Here is a 22,984-nt window from a genome sequence, read left to right as displayed (position 1 = left end):
CCTTCCTGGCTGTGTGAGCTTCTTCAAGTCACTACATCTCTAGAACTCACTGTCAATGACAGTAAAATAGGGATAGTCCCATCCCACATAGACGGTTTAATGAACTGATGTTTGTGAAAATGCTTTACAAACTGAAGTTGTGCAAGTGTTTTGATTCCATTTCAGTGAACATTAATGGATCAATAAATGCCTTAAGCCAGCCTTGCACTTGGGCCCGGGGAGCTCATCCCTGGATTAAGTGACTGAAAGGAAGAATAGGCCAGAGGCTTTTGCCAAATCCAACTAAAAGATGATGGGGCCTGAGGCTCAGCCTGGCTTGCTTTCTTCCTTTTGCTGCTGGTGACTCCCTGCTGCCTTTTCTCCTGTCCTCACTGCTGGTGACTCCCTGCTGCCTTTTCTCCTGTCCTCACAAAGGCCCTTTACTCGCTAGTTGTCTTTTCTGCAGACTTACATTTGGTTGGAATTTGCCAAGCAGCTTTTGTGAGCTGGCAAGGCTGTGGGCTTGCCTCCAGCTTCCTGCTTTTTAAGTGAGTGGCTTTCATGGCAGCCCCAGACACTAGAAGACACATGTTACTCTGGCACGGGCTGTGGGGCCCATCCACCACTTCCTGCCCACATTAGCAGCTGCTCTTTATCTGAGCAATGTGCTTCCTCTTGCCTTCCCCATCCCTGGAGAGAAAGATTGTGTCACACAAGCATATTTGGGACCTCCGGCTGCTTCCTCAGGTAGATGGTCTGAGTCCAGAGCCTGTGGGGTTTGGTTTCAAGTCCGCCCTGGAGACTTGGTGCTGGGGCCCAGTTTGGGGTGACCCCTTGGGAGGGGGAGGCACCTCCACTTGACCCTGCAGTAGGCAGCACTTGTGAGCCTGCCCGTCTTAGATCCTTCACCCACTGGCATGTGAAGTATGGCGCTGAAGGTTAGAACCCCGGGACAGCCCTGTGCCCCTCCATTTGCCCTCCTGACCCCCCATTTGGCTGCAGCAGACATAAACTCGATGCGCGCCTTGGTGTAGATGGAGTGGGCCAAGTGAAAGACGCACGCAGCCCATGTGGTCCCCCCCTCTGCCAGCCTCAGTTTTGATACAGCCATGGGTAAAGAAATGTTTCATTAACACTTCTTAGTACTCATTGGAGAAAGAATGGTGCAAGGGCACAGGAAAGGCCGTGTGAGGAGAGCTGGGGGTGACGAGGACTGTGGTGAACTGGATCAGGAGCATCACGTGACTCTGGACCTGCCATGTGGAAATGAGGAGCCAGGATTACCAAGCTTCGACTTTTGCAAGAGAACTTGGGCATCTAGATTTTAATGTAGCATCTCCAATTTAAAAATACTGGCAACCAAGTCAAATTTCTAAAACAATACTGGCTAGATTGTTCACCCCCTGTGGCTTGCTGGTTTGTACCTGTGCACCAAAAGAATGGTCTGCTTTCCTCCCCTACAGGCCCCTAAGGTTCACCAAGACAGGCCCTGGCAGGAGAGGGAGGAGGGAGGAGCCGGTGAGAGCAAGCGGTTAGCCCTGATCCGGGCCCCGCGCTCCCCTGCAGCGCAGCTCTGCTCAGCTTGCCGTTTCCTCCAGTCAGTGGCTCTGCCTGACTTTCTTGCTCCCGGGGCAGGGGTGCCCCTCATCAGCCAATGCAGAGCAGGGAGGCACTCACGTTCTCTCACCTCTCTGCCGGGGTCAGCTCTTTTGAGCCTTGGCACCCAAGGACAGGGTGGCAATGCCTTTCCAGGGTCTAGAATAAGCCCTTTCTGCCCCGCCCCAGTGACATGCCCCAACTCCTGGAACCTGGAGTCCAGACCTTGAGTCGCAGAGACGCCCTCCGCCTGTTGTAATGATGATCCACATCCCGGCTCAGACAGCGTGCTGGCCTTCAAAGTGGGGGGTGGGAGGGGTGCAGGCGGGGTCAGAGAATGAGGTAAAAACAGAACGGATGCCCAGAACCGTGTTTTATTAATCTCTGGCCAGCACAGAGTGGGCTTAGTCAACAGCACTGGACCAATACTGTGCCATCTTGTCTGAGATGTTAAAAATTAGGATCACACTCTCACCCGCAACTGCAGCAGGTTCACCTCCTCCTGAAGTATCATCTCTGTTCTCCAACACTGGATGCCCACCGAGAGGTCAGAAGTTTGCAGCAAGAATTTCCTGCCAGCCTGTAGCTGCTGCCTCGGCCCCTCCCTCCCCCTGATGCCCACGCTGACCTGCAGACCCCGCCCTGTGGACTCTGAACACACTGCAAGCTGCCTGTCCAGGCCAACGCTGACCCAGAGCATCCTGCCCCTCGAGTGGGCGCAGGGGTGCTCAGTCCGGTGCAAGTATCCCAGTGCTCAGCCGCACCCTCGTTCTACACTGACGGGGGCCAACACATCAACTTTTGGCTGCAATTCCCGGAGAGCTTGGGATCCTGCCTGTCTCCGTGTAGAGTCGCAGCCCATGACCCTTTTGCTCCCTCTCACGACATCACACTCATCCCTTCCTGGAAAACCTTTTTTTTAAATTAATTAATTTATTTATTTATGGCTGTGTTGGGTCTTCGTTTCTGTGTGAGAGCTTTCTCTGGTTGCGGCAAGCGGGGGCCACTCTTCATCGTGGTGCGCGGGCCTCTCACCATCGCGGCCTCCCTCGTTGTGGAGCACAGGCTCCAGACGCGCAGACTCAGTAATCGTGGCTCACGGGCCCAGTTGCTCCGCGGCATGTGGGATCTTCCCAGACCAGGGCCCGAACCCGTGTCCCCTGCATTGGCAGGCAGATTCTCAACCACTGCGCCACCAGGGAAGCCCCCTGGAAAACCATTTTAATTAGTTTACACAGGCGGCAAAGAGGGAGATACGGAAGCTGGACCAGCTGGGCTGTCTTTGGAAACTGCCAGGTCTCCCTCTTGGCTCTGAGCAGAATTAGCAGCAATTCTAAGAGGCCCCAAGCCTCCAACAGCAAAGCCAGAGAAAAGTCACCCCCAGAAAGCCGACAGGGGAGGTGGTAGGCTGTGAGTGCTCAGCGTCCTGCAGACGAGGAAGGTGGATGAGGGAAGTGTGGACTCACACGGGGCTCTCAGAGGCTCCATCCAGCAAGGCCTCCGGCCAGGGCTGTGTTTAAGGCTGGGTTAGGCAGAGATGGGAGCCACAGAGAGGAGATGAAAGGTCTGGCTGGCAAGCCCCAGGAAGGGCAAAGGCACTGGGGCAGATGCAGCCGCGGACAATGGCCAGCTCAGGCAGGGCCTCTGCAATGCCCACAGCAAACAAGGCCATCCACACAGCTCAGGGGCCTTGGCCTCTTCAGGGCCCCTGTCTCAGCCAAGCGCAAAGGCATCTCCCAGGCCAGAAATCAGAGCCAAAGCACCAGCCCTGTCCCACAGCAGCTTGCAGATGTGGGGCTGGGTCAGCATGGGGACCAGGTCATCCTCAGCTCAGTGGCAGTTCTGACAGCTGGGGTGGCAAGGAGCCCCATTCACCCGGCAGCGGCAGCCCCCGCTGGTGTCTCCTGGGCCCTAGAGGATGAGCGGGGAGAGGAGAAAAGGTCAGGGCAGTGAAGACAGCGGGCCCCTCCCCCTCCCCCATGCACTCCATCACACCCCCAAAGCACAGACTCCCACCCTGGGCCTTGGCTCGGGCACATCCCCCTGCTAAGATGACCCTCTCAGCCCCAGCTACCGGATGGAGGCAGCCGTTAAGGCCTTTCTGGGCGGCCTTTCTGGGCAGCCTTTCTGGGCTCCCGTAGCAGCCTCAATTACGCGGTCTGGCTACCCACCCCTAGACCTGGAGCCAGAGAGGACTTGATGGATTTTTGCATATTCGGGGTGGGTGAGCACACTGGCGGCATGAGAGTGTGTTCCTTCCACCTCCACCTGTCTCACTGTCTGCCTGTACGGACAATGCCGAGCCCCAGTTCCAGGAACACTCCTCCCAACGACAGCCACCATGAGCCACCATTCGCGCGCTCACCATGTGACAGATGCACCGCGCTAAGCACTGCTCTTGCATTTTTTCATATGATTCTGACAATAAGCCTGAGGCCCAGCTATCATCTCCACTTCACAGACGAAGAAACTGTGGCTCAGGGAAGGGAGTAACAGCCTAACCACATGGTCAATGTGTGCCAGAGCCGGGGACCCACCCCTCTACCTCTGACTCCCACCCACACCCTTGGCCGCTGTCCTCTAGGGCAGGGGTGGGCAAACATTTCTGTAAAGGGCCAGACAGTTACCTGAGTCTTTCCCGGCCAGTCGGTCTCTGCCTTTGTAGCGCAAAAGCAGCCACAGACGGTATGCAAACGAATGAGCGGGGCTCCCATAAAACTTTACTTATGGACACTAAAATTCGGCTTTCATATAATTTTTACATGTCATGAAATATTCTTCTTTTGATATGTTCAACCATTTTAAAAGATGTAAAAAACGTTCTTAGTTCACGAGCTACACAAACGCAGGCAGTGGGGTTAGAACTGGTCCATGGGCTGACCTGTCCAATCTCTACACTCAGGCACTCTCCCACAGCACCCCTGAGCCCTGTGCTCCCTGGGGACTCACCCCGGGGCCCCAGCGAGGACCCTTGGTGACCCAGCAGATCTCCGTGTGGCAGACAGTGCAGCGGATCCAGTCACAGCCATCCTTCTTCTGCACCACGATCTGGCACTGTGGGCAGTGCATGGCCTCGCCCTGCTGCAGCATGGTCTGCAGCAGAGCAGGTGCCGACCTTAGGCCCAGCCCCGCTCCCTGGCCCCCGCCCCACTGCAGAGAGAAACCGGCCACCCCCCCGAGTCGCAGAATCACTCTCCCATGCTGCTCCACCCAGGCCTGGCTGCATGCAGCCTCCTCTCCCATGCGTCTGCAGTCTCCTCTCTCCACCCGGACACTCCCTGCTGCTCGCCACTCGTCCTGAGTCCCATCTCTGGATGGGAGTGATGCCAGCAGGAGCTCAAGCCTCCAGGGCTGGATGAACCACAGTCCTTTCTGAGAAGTCCCCATCCCTCCCCAAAACTCAAATCCCCGGCCCTCAGCCTTGACCCAGCCTCACCCTCAGCATCTCCGTCGTCTGCCGGGCAGCCACGTCGTTCTGAGCCCGCAGGGCCAGGTCGTCTTGGTACTCCTTGCAGTTCATCTGCTCGTGGATGGCCTGCAGCAGGATGAGGGGCTCGAGGTGAGAAAGTTCCCCAGGGAGTTAGAGAGGTGAGGACCAGAGCAGGCATCCACATAAGCACTTAATGCTTCTACATGGTGTCAGTGACAGAGCCTTCCTTTGTAAATCACACACACCCTGAGGCCAGGGAGGTGAAGCCAGGGTCATCACATATGATAATAATCATATATACCTATTTATTTTAAGTCCTGACAGGCACAGAAATCCCTAAACCGCAGCCCCTCGTCGCCGGCCGGGTTCTGCCCTGGCTGTAGGCCTAATGCTCTGAAAGTGAGCTTGCAGGGCTGCGAGAAGGCTCAGCCCTGCCTACTCGCCCGAGACCAGTCTCTGTTGTGGTCACCTGTTGAGAGGATGAGGGCAGGGATGGCCTGAGGTGAGGGTCAGGCAGGGCTCAGTTCAGGATAGGAGTTGACACTCGGTCTGGGGCCAGGGCTGGGGTTGGTCTGTGACGGATCGGGGTTCATCAGAGGCCAGGATCGGGGCTCAGTCTGGGGCCAGGATTATTCAGAGGCTCAGTCCGGGCTCAGGGCTCAGTCTAAGGCTTAGGCTCAGATCAGGGCCCAAGCCAAGCCTGGCCACTGACACACAGCTCTAAGTCATGGCAACCAGGTCAGTATCCCAGCTCCCTTCCCAGGGGAACAAACTCGGAATGGCAGTGAGCTCCTGGCAGGACCAGAGTGACTGGGCAGTGTGGGTCCCTGTCCCCACCTTGCAAAGCAGGCAGTTGACGTGGAAACACACAGGGCAGGTGAACTCGTTGACATCATCCTCAAAGAAGCACCATCCTTTGCAGTCCGGGGTCTTGCAGTGGTAGCTGAAGGCACTGCGGTTTTCCGCAATGGAGATGCCCAGGTCCAGAAATCGCTGGTAATCCTCGGGGCTCAGGAGCTGCCAGCAGACCACAGCCTTGGTGCTCTGGGTTCAGAACACCTGACAATGTGCCCTGCTGGCCACCAAATATTCCTCAGGAAGCCCCCAACCCATAAAGTCCAACATAGCAGTGTTAAAAACTCCATTCAAAAAGTGGGTTAAGGGAATTCCCTGGCAGCCCAGTGGTTAGGACTCTGTGCTTCCACTGCAGGGTGCGTGGGTTCGATCCTGCAAGCCGAATGGCTCAGCCAAAAAAAAAAAAAGGAAAAAAAAAAAAGTAGGTTAAAAGTTCTGGAGATGGATGATTGCACAGCAATGTGGCTACACCTAAGGCCACAGAACTGTATACTTAAAAAATGGTTAAATGGTAAATGTTATATATATTTTACCACAATGGTTTAAAAAGGGGAAAAAGTGGACAAAAACAATAACAAGCAATGCCAGGAAGATGTGGTTAAACTAGCACCCTGGTACACAGCACTCTGAGAAAGCCACGTGGCAATAATGTTTCAACCATCCCAAACTTTTCTGACCCTTTGAGACATATTCTACAAGTTTATCCTAAGAAAATAATATATAAGAAGGAAGAGACACCATGCAAAATGTTCCCTGAAGCATTCCTTACAAACTGGAAGGAATTATTAATAATAATTAATAATTATTAATATTAATAATTATTGATGTTAATTAATAATAATAATTCCAGAAACTGGAATTATTAAGAGAAGAGAACTAAATAGGCTGTATGCCATGGAGATTTATAATAATCTTTAGACAGGTTTTGTAGCAAAATAGCAAAAGTTGTACCTACACTGGTTACAATGAGGTAAAAATCATGCCTATGTTCTATATCTTGACTGAGTGGTAGTCTTAAGAGTTACATTTGTCAAAACTCATCTAACTGCATGCTTACAATGGACGAATTTTATTGTGTGCAAGGTATACCTTAATAGTTAATTTAAAAAGAAAAAAAAACCACGTCTACCCAGGGACACCAAAGGAAACAGGAAAAAATGCAATCAGAGATTTTCTGGGATGGCAGAGTTGGTGGGTGATTTTTCACTTTGATTTCTGTTCTGGTTCTTGTGGTTTAGGTATGTTTTTTGTAAAACCACCTCCACTGCATTACTCTGCTGATCCCTGCCCCTTCCTCTTTCTCCGCCACACTTGACTGTTCTCTGAGGCTTCGGTCAACGTCCAGGGGCTCCAGGGAAGCATGAGCCCTGCAGCTCCTTGGCATGAACTCTGGCCCCATCACAATGCCCCCTGGCAGAGGTGGGTTTTACAGGGAAAGCCTCTGGGCAGCGACTGTGGGTGCCAGGACATATGGAATGATCTATGTCTTGGGGCCTCTCCAGGCAAGAGCAAGGAAGCCAGAGCTGCCCTTCTCAGGTGCCCCACAAACAACAGTTAAAAATGGGGCTTCTCTTAGTGTGAAGGCTGGGAGTTCCCAAGGGCCCACCCCTTCTGTCTGCCCTTTTTCCCCTGAGGCAGAACCCCTTAGGCGCCAGGAAATACTTGGTAAAGTTTAGGGGGTTCTGAGAAGCAGCATCGTAGGAAATAGGCAGAAGTGATGTGGAGAAACAGGGTCTTGTGTATGCGGTGGTGGGGGTCTCTCACTTGGACCTCAGCCACCTTTGGCCCTGCCTCCATGTTGGCCTGGGAATTCCAAGATGCCCAATTCTGGGAAGGCCATTCCCCAGCAGTTTAAAAACCACTGATCAAGTCCAACAGTCCACTTTACAGATGGGTAAATGGAGGCGCAGAGAAGGGAGAGCACTTGCTCAAGATGACCAGCGGTCAGGGGCATAACTTGATAATAATAACATTAATAATAATAGAAAACACACACATGCAGACACATACAGCCCTGTGAAAGGCTGCTGGAGGAGCGGCCCCTATTTGTTCATGTCTCCCCAACTCCACACCCTTGGGTGGTTCCTTCCCACACAAACTCTGGGCTTAAGCATGTGACCTGCTTCAGCCAAAGGGACAGGAGCAAGTGAGCAGCCTTGGAAAGCGCTCCTGCACTGGCTGCTCTTGGATCCTTGAGACACCAGCACATGAGCAGGCCCTGGCCAGCCTGGGGTGGATGAGACCAAAGTGGAAAGAGGCCTTGTCATCCCAGCCATCACAGATAAGACCATCACACCAGTCCATGACAGGGGACCTGCCAGCTAAGCCCAGTTGAGCTCTGCCGGGCCCAACCTGGACCAGATGAATCATCCAGCTAAGCCCAACCCAAATTGCTAACTTGCAGATTCATAAGCTAAATAAATGGTGGTTGTTTTGAGTCTGGAGTAATCTGTTACACAGCAGAAGCTAACTGATACAAGGGCTAACTGATACCACATATCAAGCACTACTCCAAATTCTTTATACGTCTTCCACTATAATCTTCACAACCCTTGAAATAGAAACTAACTCTCTGACCCCAACCAAGATGAGAAAACCGAGGCACAGAGAGGCTGCGTATCTGACCTGAGGTCACCAGGCCATCTGGCCCCAGAATTCCCCCCTGCTAACTGCTCTGCTGTCTTTTCTTCATAAGGGTGTTTTCTTTACTAGGTATTTCCCCTAGTTCCTGTCCTGCCCACCCCCTGGGCCTCCAGCATCCCACACAGAAAAGGCTCTTGATAAATGACTGGTGCCTGAGCCTGGGACTCTCAAACCGGTTCCCACCTGCCAGCTCAGGGCCCAGTTTCCTGGGACAGGGGGTGTGCCCCTTCCTCCCCCAGGCCTTACCGCCCGGATCTCCCTCTCCAGCAGCTTGCCCGAGCATGAGTAGGAGTTGTCAATGAAGGGGCAGGCAACCTCGGCCTCCTGGCTGTTGCGGATGGTGCCCTGTAGACACTCCCTGGGGGAGGTATGAAGGGGTGGGGAGGTTAGGGGTCATCTGAACCCCATCCCCCAGGACTCCAGCCCCCAGGACTCCAGCCCTCACATGGTGAGGCCTGACCCCAGGCGGGCTTCTCCTCAATACCTCCCTTCCTTCCGATCCCTCCCACCAACCCATCACTTCTGTCCACCCCACTGCCACCCTTATCACTCCGGCCCAGGTCCCACCACCTCGCCTGCAGGACTGCAGGAGCCTCCTCACTGGGCTCCCTGGGGCTACCATGTGCCTCCCCGCAGCCTCCCATCCCATCCCGCCCAGAGCAAACCTGAGAGCCCCGGTGGCTCACCCTCCCTAATACCTCTCTGCCCCCATCCCCTAACCCCCTCCATCCCTCTGCTCCAGCTACACTGACCCCTTACTGCCACAGGCAGGCCAGGCACATGCCCACTTTGGACCCCCTGGTCTGCTCAAGTGCAGCCTCCCTAGGGGCTTCCCAGACCTCTTGTAGGGCAGGGCCTCTGTTACTTTTATCATAATCCACTGGTACTTAGCATTTGGCACAATTTACAATTATATCAGTGATTATTTGATTAACATCGGCCTGCCCACAGGAACGTAAGCTTCAGGAGGCGGAAAATGAGCTTTTTTGTTCACTCCTGGATCCCCAGGCCTAGCCCAGTCCCTGGCACCCAGGGCAGCTCATCAAATGTGTGCTGTGAAGAAAGACACGTTCTCCACAGCCCAGGGCCAGGTGTGGAGCCTCAGAGGGCAGGCTGTCCACCAGCGAGGGTCAGGGCGGGGTTGGCACGGGCTGCCAGGCCAGAACCCAGGCCTTACATGGGCCTGGCGGTTGTGTGGACGGGCGCATGCTCTGGCGACAGAATGCCTGAGCTGTGTGGCCTCGAGCAAGTTGCTGGCCTCTCTGTACCTCACATTCCTCCTCTGCAAAAAGGGGAGAGAGTGCCTACCTCGCAGGTTTCTATGGGCGTCCAAAGAGATGTTAAGAGCACTGCGCCCCACCCCCTTTCAGCCATGGGTACTGCGCAGCCGTGAGGAACTACGTCGCTGGGGGTGGGGTCAGGGCCGCACCTGCAGAAGGTGTGCAGACACTCACGCAGCACCACGGCCTCGCCGGGCGCCAGCACCGAGTAGCATACGGGGCACTCGGTAGGCTCGGTGTTCAGCACCAGGCTCCGCTGATCCAGTTGCACGTGCTGTAGGTAGTTCCCCTCCTGCTGCTGCTGCTTCCGCTGGGCACACGGGGGTGGGGCCGCGGGGCGGGTCAGGGTCTCAGGGGCGGGCCAGAAGGGCGCAGAACCGGGGGATGGGTCAAACCTGCCGGGCCCGGGAGGGTCTGGGGGGGGGGGGGGGAGGGGGGCGGGGCAGGATCCTGCGGTGAGGGTGGGACTGGGCAAGCTGAGGTTAGGCGCAGGAGATGCTGGGAAGGGAGGGGCCGGGAGGCGAGGAAACAGGGGGGGTGGGGTGGGGGTGGGGCAGGAGGCGGGCCAGGCACTGGCAGGTTAAGGCTGCAACCTGGTGTCAAGCCAGGGAGCGATGGCGTTTGGAAAGGAAGGGGCCAGGGTCTGAGCGGGGAGTCAGGAGTAGCAGGGCTCCCATCTCTGCCAAGAAGCAGGGCAGGGCTAGGGCCAGGGGGGTGAAGGCAGAGCCGGGTCAAGGTCACAGAATAGGTCAGGGGTACGGGAGGTGGTGATAAAGCGAGGGAGCAGAGCAAGGCGGGAGAGAGAACAGGGTCCGGGCCAAGGCTGTAGATGGGACCAGCAGTGAGGTCATGGCCGGGGTGGGACAAGGGCAGACTGGGTCCAAGTGGGGGATGGGAGCATCCGATCAGAATGGGGGAACGCTCAGGGTTAGGTATCTGTGTAATCAATGCGTGCGTAACATGATGGGGGTGGGGCTGTTGGAGGAGCAGGACAGAGGGCTGGGTCAATCTCCCAGGGAGCGGTGAAGGGCTAGGTCCAAGATCCTAGGAAGTCTGGGTGGGCCACAGCCAGGGAGGAAGGGGAGGTCAGGAATAGTAGGATTCAGGGTGAGGTCAGGGCTGAGTGGAGCAAGAGCTAGGTCACAGGCGGACAAAGGGGTGGCGATGGGGGAGTGGTCAGGGTCTCAGCTAGGATGTTGGGGTCCGAGCCCGGTACTCTCGTGTGCACAGTGAGAGTGTAAGTCAAAGCCAGGGGCAGCGCCACAGCCCACTGGGGGGGCGGGGCAGATAAGCCAGGGTGTGCATCACAGCCGGGGAGCAGGGTCCTAGCAACAGGATGACCTCAGGGAGAGGCCGGTCACAGTCAAGTGCAGGGTCACCACCAGCGGTGTGATCAGGAGGGGGCAGCAACAGGGCGAGGAGCGGCAATGTGGAGGTGCCTCCCTTCCTGGCCTATGCCTCCCCCGTCCAGTCTGCAGGTGTCTGTCCGGGGTCCGCGCCCACCTGCTGGTACTGGCGCAGCGCCTCCTCCTCGCCGGCCAGACGCGCTCGCTCCTCCTCGTCCGGCTGGTACGAGGCAGGGACCTGGTAGGCCTCGGGCCGTGCCCGGCAGCACATCTCGCAGCCGGGCCGCGTGGGCTTGTTGATGAAGGTGCAACCGGGGCACTGCCAGCCCACCTGGGGGCAGAGGGGCAGTGAGCGCAGGGAGACGAGACGGGCGGGTCAGGGGCGCAGGGGCGCGCACTGGGCAGCTTACCGGCGGGGGCTCTGGCGCGGCGTCGTTCTGCCCCCGCCCCGGCTCCTGGGGGCCCCCGGGCTTCGGGGGGACTGGCTCCAGGGGGCCCCGTGGCTGCAGCGTGAGGTCCTTGAAGCCCAGATCTGGGGAGGAGGATTCAGGGGTGGCGGATCCCTGCAGCCCATTTCCTCCACACCCTGGGCCAGCCAGGAACCCCGGGCCCTGCACTGACAGCCCCCCCACCCTGCCCCCTTCTATCTCCCTCCTTCCGGAGGAGTCTCCAGCTCGGTGGTCCTGCCGGGTGGGTCCAGACCTGGCCGAGTGTCCTGGCTCCCAAAGGTCAGAGTCCCTCCTCCACCCACGACTGCTCCTGGGTCCTCCCAGCTTAAAAACCCTGCTTGAAAACTGATCTCCTATGCTCCTAAGTGTAGCACCTAGAGGGATGAACAATACTTCTGAGGTAGTCCTGCCAAAATACTGAATCTGAATCCATTCATGAGGGCACATGGGACAGAAAAACAAAAAACAAAACTGGCCTGGACTCTTCAAACAACAGGAGAGCCAAGGGAAGACAGGAGACCAAAGATTGAAAAAGACTGAGACACCGAGGCCAAGGGCCAGGTCTTTCACTATAAAGGACATTAGTGAGACAACTGGTAAAATTTGGGCAAGATCTGTCCATTAGATCAATGGACCGTATCAATATTAATTTCCTAAATTTGATAGGTATATGTAGTAAGAAAATGACTCTTTTTTTTTTTATTTAAAGGAAATACACACAAGTATTTAGGGGAAAGGGACAACGTGTCTGCAACTTACTCTCATAACAGTTCCAAAAAATTACTTATGCATAAATAAATACTGAGAGAATGATAAAGCAAAACAAATATAGTCAAATGTTAATATTTGGGGAATCCACGTGAAAAGCACATGAGAATTCGTTATACAATTCTTTATACAATTTTGCAACTTTTCTGTAGGTCTGAAATATTTCAGAATAAGAAGTAAAAAATTTAGAATAAAAACTAGCTATTATCATATCCAATTTACAGATTTAGAAAACTGAAGAGCAGAGATGGGAAGAGACTTGCCTGAGGTCACACAGCTGATAAATGCCAGGGCGGGGACTGAGCTCAGCCCCTCTCCCCTAGACCAGCTGTTCTCTAAATGGTTCCCAAAATGGCTCCTTCCTGGGGTGTCCTTTGTCCTCTCTTCCCCACTATGGATAAGGTCCTCCAGGCACGTTCCTGACGGAAAGCCCCCGGGCTCTGCTCCCTGCTCCCTCTCCCCTACAGCCTCAGGAGAGCGCACGAAAGCCCCTGGGCTCTGCTCCCTGCTCCCTCTCCCCTACAGCCTCAGGAGAACGCACACCGCTCGGGAGCAGAGCCTCACCCTCCAGCATCCGCAGCTGCCGCTCCCGCTGCAGCTCCTGAGGGTTGAGTGAGGTGTTGCAGGCTGACAGCAGATAGAGGTAGGCGCTGGCCCCGTTCCGCCGCACCCCGTGGGAGTGCAGGGTCTCCTGGTCCCGGGCCAAGCGCTGCCCAATCACCCACTGCTGCAGGGTTGGCGGAAAGCCATAGTCCAGGAACACCTGGCAGGGAGGATGCAGAGGGAGTGTGGGGAGGGAGGAGCAGAGTAGAGAGAGGCAGGGCAAAAGGGGAACCTCCGCCCTGACGTGTCTTCCTTTTGCCCCTCACTCACCATGTCCTTGAGGGAGGCCACCGTCATGTCCGGCCGCACCGTGAGCCAGATAGTGACCGTGTGCATCTGCGCATCCTCCACGCTCACCCACAGCCTGCGGGGAGGGCAAGGGGCCGCAGGTCCAGCCTCAGCCACCAGCCGGCTCCTGGATTCCCACTCCCCTGTGCTTCCTCCTGTATCAGAACTCGCTGCTCAGGCCCCTGCAATGGCTCCACATGGCTCTCAGAATAAAATCCAAACTCACTGTGGCATGGCAAGGGCCTCCATGCTCTGGCCCCTCCCAAGCTCTCCGACCTCTTCTGTTATTGGCTATTATTGGCTCCTTAGCCAAACCACAACAGTTATTAACTGTATGCCAAGACTCTTCAGAGCACTTAACATGTATTAACTCATGTAATCCTCTCAGTGAACACATGAGGCAGGTACTGTTGTCACCCCTATTTTAGAGATAAAAACGGGAGGCACAGATAGGTTACAGTGGCTCTGCCAAGTAAACAATTAATAACTGTTAGAGGCAGGATTTCAACCCAAACAGTATTATTCCACAGAAAGCGGTTTTAAACACCAACCTTCTCAAAGATGCTCAAACTTTTTTGGAAGACCAAAAGCATGAAAAGGGAGGGCTAAGACAAAAAAACAGAACTGATCCCAGGACACAGAAAAATTAGGGTGTAGAACAATAACAGGAAAGCCCACTTAGAACCTCCAGAGTGATTTGGGAAAACCCCGCATCCTTAAAGCAAGAACAGCAAGAAACAATCAGAAAATGAGGAAGAATTCCTGTGAATGTAACAGTGACTCCTTACTAACCTAACCTTAGGTCCAACTACAAGTTCACAAGGAAAATGAGAGATATTAAATTACACCATGAGGAGGCAATTCATAAACTCAGAATGTGGGAGAATTCTGGAGGTCAAAGACCAGGTTCCTTAAAAAAAATTAATGGCACTAAAAATAGAGAAAGTGAATAAAAGAGACTCAGACAACATTAAGAAATGCTATTTGATCTCCTTTGGCTCCTGATTGGAACAAACCAACTATAACAAACACTAAGGAGGGAGTTACCAGTGGTCAGGACTCTGGGGACCCAGGTTTAATCCCTGGTTGGGGAACTAAGATCCTGCAAGCCATGTGGTGTGGCCAAAAAACAAAAAACAAAAAAACAAAAACACTAACGAGATAATCAAGGAAAGTTGAATATAAATACAGTATTAGGGAATTTTAAGGAATTATTGTTAATTTTTTAGGTGTAATAATGGTATTGAGGTTATTTTTTTAGGTCATTTTTTAAAGACATATCAAATTACTTATGAATGAACTAAAATCTGAGACTTGCTTTAAAATACTCCAGAAAATACCTCAAAATTCCTCAGGATAATGATTTGCAACACCCAGCCAACTATCAGGGAAATAAGAAATTTTTAGACATGTGTAGACGCCAAAAGTTTACCATCCACCTCTCCACATGAAAAGTTTTTGAAATACAAGAAAAAAAAAAAAAAAAGCTGAGTCTGATGCAGGAGAATGGAAGAAAAGTATAAGGAAATTTAAAGAAGGACGAGATCTTAACCTTCAAGACATTCTTCTTCAAGCAACAGGGGTTTTGAAACATGAAAGTGCATAAAGTTTCAACTGCACTACTTATTCTACACTGAGTAATATTTCCATAATCAAAATACTATAAATGCTATTTTAGTGGGTTTACATTTTTAGAATCAACCTAGAGGCAAAGCATAGAAGCCTGAATTTTACTTAGGAAACAAAATCTAAAAGTTATAACCTTAACACCAATAACAGAAAAATACAGTTGGAACCCTTATATCTAATGTCATCAGGATCAGTGGTGATCAGTTAGTCAGAAAAATCGTTAAAGCAAAGAACTGCAAAAACAGCTGCAGACTTTAACACTTAATTTTACCTTACAGGATACAAATGCACATTCAATGGCCAATCTCTAGGTAAAAGGCCAATGGCTTTTTTTGAGTACAAATCTGCTACTGGAGTTCCCCATGATTTTTTCTTTTTGTATGAACCACACGCATTATACATGGTCTATGACTTCCAGTATCAGCTTCTTCAAAGTGGAGCAAAAACTTACACTCTCAAAGCATCTGAGTACAGAGCCCTTCTGGATTTTTACCATATTTTTTACAACTGTCCCACCCTAAAATGATAACAGGTTTTTTTGGTGCCTCATCTCTATCTTGTCTTTCTAAAGCGATCAACTTAGTTTTCATAGACACAATTCTCTTTTAGCACTCATGTTTTATTGATTGATGTAACAGCTAATTAAATTATGCTGTGGGAGTAACAAGTACAGCTGATATAAACAAGCTGTGTGTAGTGGTAGGTTTTATAGCAGAAACTACAATGCCATTTAATACTCAAGTATTTTATTTAAATCAAATGGCCAATTGATCGACAGATTCAATGCAATCCCTGTCAAAATCCCAGCTGACATTTTTTGCAGAAATTGACATGCTGATCCTATAATTCATATGGAGATACAAAGGACCCAGAATAGCCAAAAAAAATCTTGAAAGAGAAAAACAAAGTTGGAGGACTCATGCTTCTGTTTTAAAAACTTACTACAAAGCTATAATAATCAAAATTGTGTGTTAGTGGCATAAGGACAGACATAGAACAATGGAATAGAAATAGATTCCAGAAATAAACCTCAGATTTATGGTCAATTAATTTTCAACAAAGGTGCCAAGATATTGAACGGGGACAAAATAGTGTTTTTAACAAATAATGCAGGTACTTCCCTGGTGGCACAGTGGTTAAGAATCCGCCTGCTAATGCAGGGGACACGGGTTCAATACCTGGTCCGGGAAGATCCCACATGCTGCCGAGCAGCTAAGCCCGTGCGCCACAGCTACTAAGCCTGCGCTCTAGAGCCCACAAGCCACAACTACTGAGCCCTTGCGCCGCAACTACTGAAGCCCGAGTGCCTAAAGCCCGTGCTCCACAACAAGAGAAGCCACCACAGTGAGATGCCTGCGTACCACAAAGAGAAGCCCACGCACCGCAATTAAGCCCATGCACCGCAACGAAGAGCTGCCCCCGCTAGCCGCAACTAGAGAAAGCCTGTGTGCAGCAACGAAGACCCAATGCAACCAAAAATAAATAAATAAATAAATAAATTATTTTTTAAAATGCTGTGATAACTCGATATTCACAAGCAAAAGAATGAAGTTGGACCTCACACCATATACTAAAATTAACTCAAAAGGGATCAAAGACTTAAATGTAAGAGCTATAACTATAAACCTCTTAAAAAAATAAATAGGGATACACCTTTATGACCATGTATGAGGCAGTGGTTTCTTAGATGACATCAAAAGCGCAAACAACAAAAGAAAACAGATAAACAGTCCTTCGTCAAAATTAAAAACTTGTGCTTCAAAGGACACTATCAATACAGTGAAAAGACAACCCACAGAATGGGAAACGAAAATATGTGTCCATTGTATACATAAACACCACATTTTCTTTATTCATTCATGGTTACTTAGGTTGTTTCCATGTACAGTATATATACACAATGGAATATTATTCAGCCATAAAAAGAAGGAAATCCTTCCCTTTGCAGCAACATGGGCCTTGAGGTCATTATGCTAAGTGAAATAAGTCAGACAGAGAAAGACAAATACTGTATGATCTCACTTATATGTGGAATTTTAAAAAACTGATGTCAGAGAAAAAGAATAGACTGGTTGGCAGGGTGGGGGGTGAAGGTGGTCAAAAGGAACAACTTCCTGTTTTAAGATAAATAAGTTCTGGGGAAGTGATGTACAGCATGGTGACCATAGTTAACAATATTGTATCATACATTTGAAAATTGCTGAGAGAGTAAATCTTAAAAGTTGTCATCACAAGAAAAAATAATTTATCACTATGTGAGGCAATGGATGTTAACTAAACTTACTGCGGTAATCATTCCACAATAACATACATATATTAAATCATTATGTCATACACCTAAAATGGTTCTGAGGCTCAATTTCCAACCTGTGGAAGGGGGAGGAGGGGGAAGGCTTCCCACACACCACCAAGCAATTTTCAGACACCAGCAGGGCGTCCTACAATTCACCTCGATTCTGGCACTCTCTACCCAGAGACAGCGTCAGCTTCCACAGGTTGAGGGCTCAGTCCTACAAGACTGCCCCACCACTTCACACACCAATTGAAAGCCCAAGTTGTCACCTGTTCTCTGACTGACTGGTTATAGGTTAGGAATTCCAACGACCTCCTCCTTGGGTTTGATTATTTTGCTAGAGCAGCTCACAGAACTCAGAGAAATATTTACTTACTATATTACTGGTTTATTATAAAAGGCTATAACAGCCAGATAGAAGATATGCATAAGCAAGGTATGTGAGAAGGGGCGCCATTCTCTCCAAATCTCCAACCTGGAAGCTCTCCGAACCCTGTCTTTTTGAGTGTTTATGGAGGCTTCATTACATGGGCATGATTGATTAATCCATTGGCCACTCATGATCGATTCAACCTCCAGCCCTTTTCCTCTCCCCGGAGATCAGGGTGATGGGACTGAAGGTTCTAGTCCTCTAAACACAGGATTGGTTCCTCTGATGACCAGCCCCCATCCTTAGGTGATCTAGGGGCAGTCCAAGAGTCACCTCACTAACATAACAAAAGGCACCTTTATCATTCTCATCACTTACGAAATTCCAAGTGTTTTAGGAGTTCTGTGCCAAGAACAGGAAGAAGACAAATATATGTTTCTTATTATAAGTCACAATACCTTTAACTATATATGCCAATTATATCTCAATAAAACTGGGGAGGGCTTCCCTGGTGGCGCAGTAGTTAAGAATCCGCCTGCCAATGCAAGGGACACGGGTTCGAGCCCTGGTCCGGGAAGATCCCACATGCCGCGGAGCAACTAAGCCCGTGCGCCACAACTACTGAGCCTGAGCTCTAGAGCCTTCAAGCCACAGCTACTGAAGTCCGCATGCCTAGAGCCCATGCTCCGCAACACGAGAAGCCACCGCAATGAGAGACAGCAACGAAGACCCAACACAGCCATAAAAAACTGGGGAAAAAATATGTCCATATAAAAACTTGGACACAAATGTTCATAGCAGCGTTGTACATGTTAGCTGAAAAAGTGGAAACAACCCAGATGTCCATCAACTGATTAATAAAGAAAATATGGTATATCCGTACAATGATTATTCAGTCATAAAAAGGAATGAAGTTTTGATACGTGCTACAACAACATGGATAAATCTAGAAAACATGATGCTAAGTGAAAGAAGCCAGACACAAAAGGTTATATAGTGTATGACTCCATTTATATGAAATTTCCAGAATAGGCAAATTGCTAGAGATAGAAAGTAAATCAGTGGTTGCCTAAGGTTGGGGGGATTGGGGAAAAAAAGGTAAGGAGATAAGGAGTGACTATTAGCAGGTATGGGGTTTTGGGACTTCCCTGGTGGTCCAGTGGTTAAGACTCCAAGCTTCCACTGCAAGGGGCATGGGTTCAAAGGGCACAGAGCAGCCAAAAAAATTAAAAAAAAAAAAAAAAAGTACGGATACAGAGTTTCTTAAAAAATGTCCTAGAAGTGGTTACGGTGATGGTTGCACAACTGTGAATATACTAAAAGCCTTGAATTATAAACTTTAAATTGGTGAATTGTTTAAATTGTTGAATATGGTCTGTCAATTATATCTCAATAAAACAAAATCAAATGGGATCCACCACTTAAAATTAGAAACTGTAAAACTATTGTCTTACTACACAGCAGGAAAAAAGCAGGAGAAAACAACGTTTATTGAGTGATTAACATGTGCCAGGCACCGTGCTAAGCATTTCAGCATCAAGTTTAAGTCTCCTGGGGCAGACTAACAGTATCCATTAACCCTTGCCTTGAATTCTAGTGGAATACCTGGCTGTATTTCACAGCCTCCCTTCAAGCTGAGTGTGGCTGTGAGAATAAGTTCTGGCCTTGGGAGCTAAGTGGAAGAAGTGTGTGCAACTTTCTGAGCTCTGTTCTTAAGAGGAGAGTGGGAGGGGGTGCCCTTCTTCCCTCCTTCCTTCCTGCTGACAAGAATGCTGATGCAATGGCTAGAACTGGAACAGCCATTTTGGACCATAAGGTGAACCTCAGAATGGAGGCCACGAATGTCATAATAACAAGACAAAAGCATGAGTCTCTGAGGACTACAGGGAGCAGAGCCTCCACATCTGGACTGTGTACCATCAAACTTGTTTATGCCACTGTTAATATGTTTCTTTCTGGTATATTAAACCTAACACCCTAATACACCTCCTAACAATTCTAAGAACAGCTACTAATATTGCCCCATTTTTTTAAATGAAAAAAACAAACTCTGAGAGGTGAAGTGACCTGCCCTAGATCTCAGAGTTGATTTGTAACAGAGCTGGGGTTTGAAGCTAGGTCTCCTGACACCAGAACCTGCCATTAATAATAACTTAACTGTTCTATAGGCAAGACTATATCGCGGCCCACTGGGGTTCAGGAAGCCCTAAGTCCCTGGTCAGCTACGTACTCCTCACCTGATATCCTGTGTCGGGGAGACCTCAGGCTTCAGTTGCACGTTCAGGGGCACCCGTTGCTCTGCCAGCCATATGGCACACTGCATAGCCACCTGTTCATCCCCGCCAGCCACTGCTCGGGTGAGCCTCTGGGCCACCTCCTCAGCTGAAATCCACAGTGGAAGCAGGTTAGCACAGGGTTTATTTTTCAGGAGCTGGGGTTAAGGGGGTGAGGAAGGAGGTGATCCTTTGTACATGCTGCTTCCTCTCTGTCTTCCTGGTGAACTCCTACATATCCTTCAGCACCCAGCTTAAAATTCCCTTTTCTCTGGTAGGCCTTCTCTGTCACTCCCCAGCCCCCCTCCCTGCTTATTTGGTTCTGTTTTCCCTTCATACTCCCAAGTCCCCACATACTTCCACTCATTTATACAACAAACATTTATTGAATTCTTACTGTGTGCCAATCACTGTCTCAGAAAACTGGTCTTCAACCGTGAATAAGATAAACAGGGTCCCTCTTCTCATGGACCTCCCAGCCCAGTAAGACTGGGCTGACAATTAACAAGTTTAACAAAAGAAAAAGATTCAGATTGTGATCCATGCTGGCAAGGAAATGAACAGGGTAAGGAGATCAGGGAAAGCCTCTAGGAGGAGGTGACATTGAAGCTCAGACCTGAAGGAGGAGAAGCTGGGTATGTCAAGACCCAGTTGGGCAAAAGTGTTCCAGGTACAGAGAAAGGGAAAGGGAAAGGCCTTGGGCAAGAAATGGCTGGATTAGAACAGAAACCGGTGGGGCTCCAGCAGAATGACCAAGGGGCCCAATGGGGGAAGGCAGAGGTCAGCGAAGCCAGCAGGCCTGTGGGCTACCCAACTGCTCTGGGCTTTGTTCTAAGAACAAGGAGCACAGGAGGGTATGTGAGCAGGTTGGTGACATGACCTAACTTAAGTTCTCCCACGCTGGGTGGAAGGGGCCAGGGGAAAGGCAACGACCCTTGAGGTCTGCTCCCTCACCAGCCTGGGTGGTCTCCTGTGTCCTCTGGGAGCTCCCTACACCCTTCCCAGCAGAGCTGGCCCACTGAGGCCTCAGGGGCATCAAATAAATGAATGACAAGAGGCCCCTGGAAGGAACCAGGCCCCAACGGAGGAAACTGAGGGGCAGGTGGGCAGAGGGAGGACAGGGTTAATGCCCCTCCCCCCTCCCCCCGAAGTTTCTCAGTCGCCTCCAGTCTGTGCCCACCTTTCTTGATCTTCTCGTCCATCTGGCGTGGTTGTGCCCATCCCCCCAGGCGGGGGCTGCAGCTCCGGGGAAAAGCCACCTCCCGGTCACCTGCTAGAGGACGGGCGACCACGAGCAACTCAGTCCAGGCCGGTGGCCTCTGGCGCGGCCCAAGCCTTCTTTGTGCCTCGGTGTCCCCGGTGGCAGTCGGGTAGCATCACACTACCCGAGGACCGGGCTTGGGGCCTGGGATAGGGAACGGGCCGGGACCCCGCGTGGGAGGTGAAAGGGGGCACCAAGCCAAGCCCGCAAAGGGCAACAGAGGAAACGGGACAGGCCTGGCGGCGGGGAGGGACGACGCACAGCAGGGGCGCTGCGAGTCCCCGAGGAGGGCCTCCCCTTTTCCCTGTAGGGGAAAAGCGCCCTCCGGGTCGCTGGATTTCAGCCTAACTCCCTCCCCCGCGGAGCGGCCCCTGTCAGTCAGGAGAGGGAGGGGAGCAGCCTCCACGGAAAAGAAAGTGAAAGTGGCGGCCCCGGAAGTGCGGCGGAAGAGTCTCGCGGGATCTGGGTCTTCCCCCCCCCCCGTTCCGGCGACCCGGCGGCGGCGACCCCTGCTCCGGATCTCGGCGGTCCGGGGCGCTCTGTCCCGCAGTCCGAGGCGTTCCCACCCCGCCCCCGGCCGGACCCGGACTCCTAGACCCTCACTCACCGGAGCAGCCTAGCCGGCAGCGCCGCGGGAGGGGTGGGGGAGTGGGCGGGGCCGAGAGGGGCGGGGAGCGACGTGGAGACCGCCCCTACTCAGTCCAGCTGCCAGCACAGCGGCGGGCAGGCCGGTCCTTGCTCCTTTTGCAGAAGAAATAGAGGCTCTGTTTGTTTCTGATCTGACCGAGGCCACGCAGCTGGATTTAAATCCAGGCCGGACGGCCTCAGGAACCCACCCTTAGCCAGCCGGACGCTGCCTCTCGGCGGTCACTCTCCACCTTTTGATTGGGCCACTAGTGAAGTTTGTTTTCGCCGGGCACAGGCTGGAAGCTCTTTGCATCCTCCAGTCTTCCCACCCCTGAACTTTTCTCCCACCCCTCATCCCATAGATCAACAGATCCTATGGGCTCGGCCTGCACGATAGTTCCAGAATCTGTCACCTCTCACCTCCTCCACCCCCCATCCCAGTCCACCTCCATCCTTTCTCCTCCGGCGTACTGCACCAGCCTCCTCATTGGGCTCCTTGCTTCCCCTTTTGGTCACTACAATCCCTTTTCCACCCAGCTGCCAGAGGGCCCTGTTAGAATCAAGCCATGCCACTCCTCAAAACACTCCCAATAGCTCCCATCTCACTCAAAGTGAAAACCGAGGTCCTCCCAAGGCCTGCAACTGCCGCCGCTCCTTCTCTGACTACTATCCTCTTGGCTCACTCCACTCAAGACCCATTGGCCTCCAGATCCTGGAACAAGGCAGACACACTCCCACCTCAGGGCCTTTGCACTTGCCATAGCCCAAATATTTCATGGATTGCTCTTGCCCTTTATTTTGGTCTTTAGCCAAAAGTCTTCCCTGTCCACTCTATCTGAAATTTCACACACACACACAGCTAAATCTAGCATTTTATATTCTTCCTGGTTTCATTTTTTTCCCAACGCATGTATTACTAACAGCATATTTTACTTCTTTATCTTGGTTATCTTTTGGCTGTTTCCCTCTTCTAGAGGGTGGGGACTTTTGTGTGTTTTGCTCATTGCTGTGTTCCTGGTGTCTAGAACAGTTTCCAACACATAATAGTTGCCCATGGATTACGTTAAATGAATGAAGGAATCTCAGACTTTCATCTGGGATCAATTTCTTTTTGCCTGAAATATATCCCATAAGACAGAGGTTCTCAGCCTGAGCTGTATGTTTGAATCACCTGGGGAACTTTTAAAAATCCTATGCCCAGGTCACATCTCAGATCAATTGATTCAGAATATCTGGGGTGGGTCCAGGCATCAGGAGTTTTTAATGCTCTTTGGTGAGTGTAATGAGAAGCCAA

General features: G+C 51.4%; 1 protein-coding gene across 2 annotated transcripts; it reads right to left on the bottom strand.

The window, feature by feature from the left end:
- Positions 1–1,933: 1,933 nt before the first annotated feature.
- RBCK1 (RANBP2-type and C3HC4-type zinc finger containing 1) lies at positions 1,934–21,708 on the bottom strand. 2 transcript variants are annotated; one of them, XM_068565557.1, is made up of 13 exons: positions 21,671–21,708; positions 20,983–21,075; positions 19,767–19,911; positions 13,220–13,313; positions 12,911–13,109; positions 11,540–11,661; positions 11,287–11,460; positions 9,933–10,132; positions 8,750–8,861; positions 5,843–6,022; positions 5,012–5,110; positions 4,525–4,668; positions 1,934–3,486 (listed from the first exon to the last, which is right to left on the bottom strand). In XM_068565557.1, exons 2-13 carry the CDS (start codon positions 21,002–21,004, stop codon positions 3,406–3,408), a joined length of 1,572 nt encoding a protein of 523 aa, XP_068421658.1. In that variant the 5' UTR covers positions 21,005–21,075; positions 21,671–21,708; the 3' UTR covers positions 1,934–3,405. The 2 variants fall into 2 exon arrangements, with proteins under 2 accessions (XP_068421658.1, XP_068421659.1); XM_068565558.1 differs by lacking the exon at positions 21,671–21,708 and having other exon boundaries at positions 9,933–10,093; positions 20,983–21,524.
- Between the last annotated feature and the right edge of the window lie 1,276 nt (positions 21,709–22,984).

Source organism: Eschrichtius robustus, chromosome 16, assembly GCF_028021215.1.
Source record: "Eschrichtius robustus isolate mEscRob2 chromosome 16, mEscRob2.pri, whole genome shotgun sequence".
Lineage (NCBI taxonomy): Eukaryota > Metazoa > Chordata > Mammalia > Artiodactyla > Eschrichtiidae > Eschrichtius > Eschrichtius robustus.
This window is presented reverse-complemented; position numbering and strand designations above follow the sequence as displayed.